At 34.1% G+C, this 6,647-nt stretch overlaps 1 protein-coding gene across 2 annotated transcripts; it reads right to left on the bottom strand.

Annotated features, from left to right (window-relative positions):
* Window positions 1–529: 529 nt before the first annotated feature.
* Window positions 530–4,749, bottom strand: LOC123196009. Of its 2 annotated transcripts, XR_006497567.1 has the most exons (5): window positions 4,566–4,749; window positions 2,493–3,524; window positions 1,268–2,383; window positions 986–1,173; window positions 530–791 (listed from the first exon to the last, which is right to left on the bottom strand). XR_006497567.1 is itself a non-coding variant. In XM_044609893.1 (4 exons), exons 2-4 carry the CDS (start codon window positions 3,516–3,518, stop codon window positions 1,144–1,146), a joined length of 2,172 nt encoding a protein of 723 aa, XP_044465828.1. In that variant the 5' UTR covers window positions 3,519–3,524; window positions 4,566–4,749; the 3' UTR covers window positions 917–1,143. The 2 variants fall into 2 exon arrangements, 1 of the variants encoding a protein (XP_044465828.1); XM_044609893.1 differs by lacking the exon at window positions 530–791 and having other exon boundaries at window positions 917–1,173.
* Window positions 4,750–6,647: the final 1,898 nt, after the last annotated feature.

Below are 6,647 nucleotides of genomic sequence, written 5' to 3' on the forward strand. Positions count from 1 at the left end.
ATCTCAAAATATGAAAATGATGTTTGTCAATGTTAATAGGGTGGGTAAATATGCTAAAACTACATATGCACAAAGTATTTTGAAAAATCGAAATCTTCAACAAGAACATGTTTGATTTTGAAGGTGAACCAAATTCTAATGTATGAATAAGTAAACCTAAGATGTGGAAAAATAATATCAAATCTAAAGCCTCTAATAACAACCAATATTTTCAAGAAGTGGCTTCCTTCATTTGTTTTTTTCCAACCATCACCACCACAACAACCTATTTCTCCGTATCATTCTCTTCTACATAGATCAAATCTACTAAAATGTTTTTGAGGAGTTATCACCAAAAGAGAATATGATTATTAATATCACTGAGATTGATGAAACAATCACACAAAGTAGAAAAGTGTCTTATTGTATGATTAGAATTTCTTTTAGAAAAATATGTGATAATTGCAACAAATAAGTGTCTAATAAATGGACCTATGCCTATTGTTAAGAACCAATTAGCATCACTTGTTAAAGTACAACTAGTAACGCCTGATAAGAATCGGTTGAATGATGTCATTGAAGCTCTGACTAATATCATCAGCACCTTTATCTATTAAATGGGCAATACTACCCTGATGACATTATTACAAACTCAAGTCCCCTTCTAGCAAAATACTGTTACAAGGTCACAAACTTCTCATGTGTCGATCTCTCACCTTTGCCAGTAGAGACAACAACAAAGCACTTCCCAATAAAATATCCAAAATGCTTATTGACATGTAGAAGATAACTTACACATGAACTTCTGCTTCCTGTCAAGGTGTCAACATATGAGAAGTAGGTAACAATGTCATCAGAAAGCATGGAATAAAAGTAAACAATCACAAGCTGGAAACTCAGTTTGTACAGAGTCTATATAGTTTGTTTGTAGGCATAATTTTAACTCTTGAACTAAATGCAACTTCTTATAACAGGAATATAAATGGACAGAGAGATTTACAATTACCCGTTGTATACTGAGTATAGGAAGGAGCATCTTGGACTTTGAGGAGACAATTTTTCGAGGAGATGATAAAGTGTATTGAGGACCTTTGAAGCCACTTAAATTATGGACTTCACAACCAAGCGTATACACAATTCCGTAGGCTTAAGGCTTCTATTGTTCTATGCTTCTGGAATAGGTGTAAGCAATTCCTGAAAGACAAAGACATTGAATACCAGAATTTAGCTTAAACTGGTTTGCATTCTGGTAAAGACAAAATAAATGGAAATGAAAGTTGCAAATAACCTCAGAGAAACATAAATGTCCACGGTGTACATTAGAGGTTTTGACAATAGTTTCCCACTTGGGATCAACCGAGGGAGACTTGGAACCTTGAACTCTTGTACAATTAAGTGTACCAAGCAAAGAAAAACTAGATGATTTCCTTGCGGATACAGTAGGCAACGTATGCTTCAGCCAAGAGTCAGATGGAGATTTAGGTGGAGGCAAGGGAAGAGGAAGTTGTAAATAGAGGCCGTGAGATGCTTCCTCGGTACTTAATGTTCGACTTTGAGTGTCATTTTTTCCATCATCATCCATTTTTTGCCTAGTTGATAAAGTAGAATCTTGGACAACTCCATGAGAATCTTGATTGCTTAATTTCCCTTGCTGTTCATTTTGTAGAGCCAGATCAAACTTCTCACTTCCAGTCACTTTTGTGCTGGTCAGATTAATCAAATTGTTATAGAGAACTTGATCCTCAGTGGAACTATCTTTTACATCAATTTGCAAACCCAGTGCAGCTGTGTCAAGAGAAGATAGATTTTTGCAATGAATAAACTCCATAATTTTAGGTTCCAATATTGTCCTCTCATCCACAGTATGCAACTGCTTGACATCATGAAGGGATGAACCTATAGAAGCTGCTTCTTCCGTTTCGGTACCTCTTACAGGAACATTTAAATTGTCTCCTCTGCCATCAATTAGCCTCTTTGAATGTGAAGAACTGGAATTTGAACTTGGAGATTTCACCTTATGTACAGAATCTATGTACAAAGTTTTCTCAACATGACATTTTAAGCCTGATTCCCAATTAGTGCTCTCAGTGACCAATAGTTCTTTGAAATTCTTGATACTTTGTCTCTGTGGATCAGGATTGTTCAGCATTAAGTTCTTGGCATTTTCAAGAATCTCAAGAAACCTTTTTTCATTACTTACGGCAGACTGGCAGTTTGCAATTTGGTCAGGTTGTACAACCTTAGCCTGCAAACGCCTGTACAGAGATGATTCATCTAGTTTGTGACCTTCATCTCCATAAGCTACTTGGCTGGCCTTAGTTTTCAGGTTAAGTTTAGTTTCTTGTGTCTCTGCTCTTAGAGATCCAACTGAGAAACTCTGCTCATTTTCCACAACTCTCACCTTCTGAAAGAACAATGCTAATATATTCAACAACGGTTCACCAAAGATGATGATAAAGAGTACAGAATGAAAACAATAATGGCGTCAGTTTAGAGGAAAACAACTTAGGTACCTCATGCTCAGTCCCATGGCGAGAACTAGCTTGTGCTCTTTGATGGCCCAAAGAAATAGGTTCCCGCTCCTGCAGCCTCATCCCAGGCACTGGATTCATAAGGCAAAAGGAACTTTTCAAGCAAAATCGAGGAAGTAACCCACAAATTGCAGCTGACGAGCCTTCAGGTACATCATGATCATCTTCATCCTCACTTTCTTCCCACCTCTCATGTCGAGCATGATAATGTAGATTGTCTGAACTGTATTGTTTGGGAGGTTGTCTTTTATCAATATTGACAATCTTTTTTATCTGCCTTGGGTGTTCACACACGACAGGTTGCTTTCTAGCAGTATAATGTGGTATTTCTGAAGCAATTGCCTTTGCTGCAGGCAAAAATTGACCCATCATGAAATCCCGAGTCTGTGGATCAGTTGTGAATGTTCCTGTAGGTTTCATTTCTGCATCATCTAACCCACTCACACCACTAACGCTACAGTTCAAGAAGAATGATTCAGTGAGGGAAAGTGTATCGAGTGCATCCACGAAAGCCTCATCACCATCCTCTGTGGTACAGCGTTCTGTCTCTCCGATCTCCTCTTTAGAACTCTCACATTTAATTGCATTTTTGCTAGCAGGTGGAACACTTTTAGAACTGGTTCGAACATTTCCAGTCTGGGACCATTTACTGTTAGTACCTTCACGAGCTTTGCCCAAAGGCTGCTGTTTAACATTCAAAATCCTTCCAGGTGGAAGCTTTGGAACAATGGGAGGTTGCTCAGGAGATTGAGTTTGTGATTTGCTATCATTCTTAGGCCTTCCTGGCATTTGCTCCCACACAAAAGGAACAGTTCCTGGGTTCCTGATTGGACCTGATTTCAACTCTAACTTGTAAGCAGGGAGAGCAGGTATTTTGGGAACAGTATTGACTGTTTTCCTTTTAACCTCAGCTTCTGAGGTGGTCACCGTTGATGATAACCGCCTCACAGATGGAAATGGTTGATTAAAATCCAGTTGCTTGTCTGCCATCAAATTCTTCAGCAACATGCATTGCTTCAGCAGAGCACCAATATGGAACCAAATCACAGTCAAGTACAACAGATAATATATGCACCCTAGTAAAGAATCAAATATAGAAATTTATGTAAAGAATCAAAAATTGAAATTTATTTGAATTCCATCTCCACTTAACTAAAAACCTAATTTAGCACTAAAGCAAAACTATTCACTGCTCACATTCAAACATATAACCTAATAAAAAGAGAGAATTTTCATATCCATTATTTTCTAATAAATCGGGATTAACACTAAACATAAGAAACATGTTAAGCATGAATAAGTTTGAAGCCTCTTGCTCAAGATTCAAAACCTGTGTTTGTTTGTTAGAGGCTTTTATCTCAATTTAAAATTTTATGACTGATGGAGCATTTCCACACTTGATCAAAATTTATTTCTCTTCATCATTGTAATTTCAAATACTCAATTTGACAGAGCAACAATACTAACTAGCTTATACAGATGACAGTAACACTTGTTAGGGTTCCACATTTTACTGTTGCTAGTTCAGTTAGCAACATAAAAGAGGATTTAGCTGTCTAACAAACTTTCAGATAAATGAAACTCAAGAAACTGATCTGATTTATTATTAATGGAGATAACTGCCGGCTCCATGCAACTTAAAGGCCAATAAGAATCGATAATCCGAAGGACATACATCAAATTAACACTACAGAAAATCAAAAAGAACCTCCCTCAAGAGTGGAACTCAAATCTTTCATTAGCCTCCGAATATATCAAAAATCCATCTCTCTTTTTTCTTTCTTTTGCAATGTAATGACTATATCTATGCCCAAAGGTCACAAAAAGTTTGAACAAACCAACAAACAACTTTTAAAGAATCAAAAGCTACAAATCTTTAATTGCAGAAACCCGTCTCACCCAAGGGAACAAAGAAAGCAATCAAAATCTTGAATCATACCAGAAGCAGATCTCATTAACACATACTTCTACTTGATCAAATTAATAAATTACGAAGCAACAACAACAAGTCAATCCACGAAAGAAACAAACTGAGGCCAGAGAAACAACAAATACCTCTTGAAAACGTTGATTCAGAAAACAATCTGGTTAATTTCTCGTAAAGAATAAGCAAAATGAACGAGAGAGAGAGAATCAAACTGTAGGAAACTTTATAATAGACACGGAAAGAGAGAAAGAAAGAGAAGAATAGATTTATTTATTGTTTGTAGGCTTGTGCTTAGTTGGTTCTGGAGGGGAGCTAAGTGTTTTCCCGCCATTAATGGAAATTCTCAGTATTAGACTCTTATTGGTGCCCACCCAATGTCAGGTGTAATACCAGCTACTACCCTCTAGCTTTCAAAAATCTAAAATCTCGGTTAAAGTTAAGAAAAAAATAGTTATTTAATAAAATAATTTTAAAAACTAAAGTTTAATCATATTTTTCTCTCTTAATTTAAAAATATAATATTTCTCTTCACTTAAAGTTTAAAATATAATAATTTCACCCCTAATATTTTAAAACCATTCCCTGATGTCATCTCCAATCATGTTTGTCCAATCTCTCCCTGTCGACTTATTTTCACCTATTGATTAAAATGATTAACTCCAATAAAAGTCAAATAATCTTTGTCGAAGAATATCATTGTTATTGATGGGTAGAAACAAATCGGCAAGACAAAATAAGCAAAGAGAGAGAGTCAAGGTAATTGAAAATGGTAAATTTCATCGTTTTCTATGATGATTTCAAAATCTTAAGGGTAAAATTACTATTTTTTAAATTTTAAATTAAAAAAAATTAGTTTTTAAAATTAAAAAAATAATAAAATTTTTATATTTTAATTTTTGTTGTTAAATGAAGATTTTATCTTAATATTATCCAAGTTTTTAACAAAATTTTATTGATAAATAAGAATTTAAATTTTTAAAAATTAAAAAGTATAAATGTGGTTACAATTAACTTTAGGTGTGAACAAGTTCGTTGCCTTAAAAAAAATAAAAAAGAAATGGTACTTTATTTTTATTTATACTTTTTAATAATCTTTTTCGGCACATGGTGACGTGAGTTGCAATTATTAAATGTGTTACGTCATTTGAGTTGTGAAAATCTTGCAAAGGGTGGCCCAGCGTTCCAACTTGCTAGGCTTCTCTCCTCTTGTCAATTATTGGTTTTGCCATTCCAGATCGAAAGCAAATGATGATGAAATCACTGCGGGCTTATAGTGATTAGATATCATCGAAAGGGACAAGCTTTAATATTTTTAAAGTTTGAAAACCGTATTTCTCCCTGTTAATGATATGCAAAATTAACGGTCTCCCGACCAAACTAAACGCACCGTTTCTTAACCAACAAATCCATGATAGCTTCAGCCACCACCGACTAAAATATCTTTTAATCGTTAAAAATTAGTGTGTGAATTTTAATGAGAGATGAAAAAATTGTCATTAAAACAAACTTTGACTTGGAAATAGCAATTGTCCCTATTCAAATTACCAAAAAATTGAAAGAGTGGAGCAAAAATGCTTGGTCTCTATGACTTAAGATAGATACGGATTGGACAAAATCTAAACTTCTTTGACTTAGATTTGAATGAAAAATAGTTCAATTCGAATTTTATAAATTAAAATTAAAAATAATTTAAGTTCAGTTCGAATAAAAATAGTTTAGTTTGAGTTTATGACTTAGATTCATAACTTAAGTTCGTAACTTATTGATAAAATGATATTATTTTATCTAATAATAAATAAAATAATATTATTTTGATAATTATTTTATATAAATTAAATTTAGTCACAAATTAAGTTCAAATCAAATTAAACAATTCTTTAATTGATAAGGTGAACCAATCCTTTAAATTCAAATTTAATTCAAACTCTAACTAAATGAATTTAAATTGTACTAAATTGAACCAAACTAATTTTCAAGAGCATTCAATTCGGTTTAGGTTAAACTCTAACTCAAACCTAAAGCCCAAACCTAAGGAGGGGCAGGGCATCCAAGAGAGGATCCCATTCGTAGAACCGGTGGTATAGGGCTCGGCCCTCAAGATCAACCTGATTTTCTGAAATTACTATAATACCCATAACAGTTAAATTTTTATAATTAATATTCCAATGGTTAAAATGGTTGTCGGTGACTATTGAATAATCAAACGAATT

The sequence above is a fragment of the Mangifera indica genome, chromosome 14 (genome assembly GCF_011075055.1).
Source record: "Mangifera indica cultivar Alphonso chromosome 14, CATAS_Mindica_2.1, whole genome shotgun sequence".
Taxonomy (NCBI): Eukaryota; Viridiplantae; Streptophyta; class Magnoliopsida; order Sapindales; family Anacardiaceae; genus Mangifera; species Mangifera indica.

Bases quoted from the DNA above. Each gene is read 5' to 3' on its own strand.
- LOC123196009 (XM_044609893.1), bottom strand. From the start codon at position 3,518: ATGTTGCTGAAGAATTTGATGGCAGACAAGCAACTGGATTTTAATCAA. The intron at 2,384-2,492 runs GTACCTAAGTTG...TTGTTCTTTCAG, and splicing joins GCCATGGGACTGAGCATGAG to AAGGTGAGAGTTGTGGAAAA. The intron at 1,174-1,267 runs GTTATTTGCAAC...TTTGTCTTTCAG, and splicing joins GACATTTATGTTTCTCTGAG to GAATTGCTTACACCTATTCC.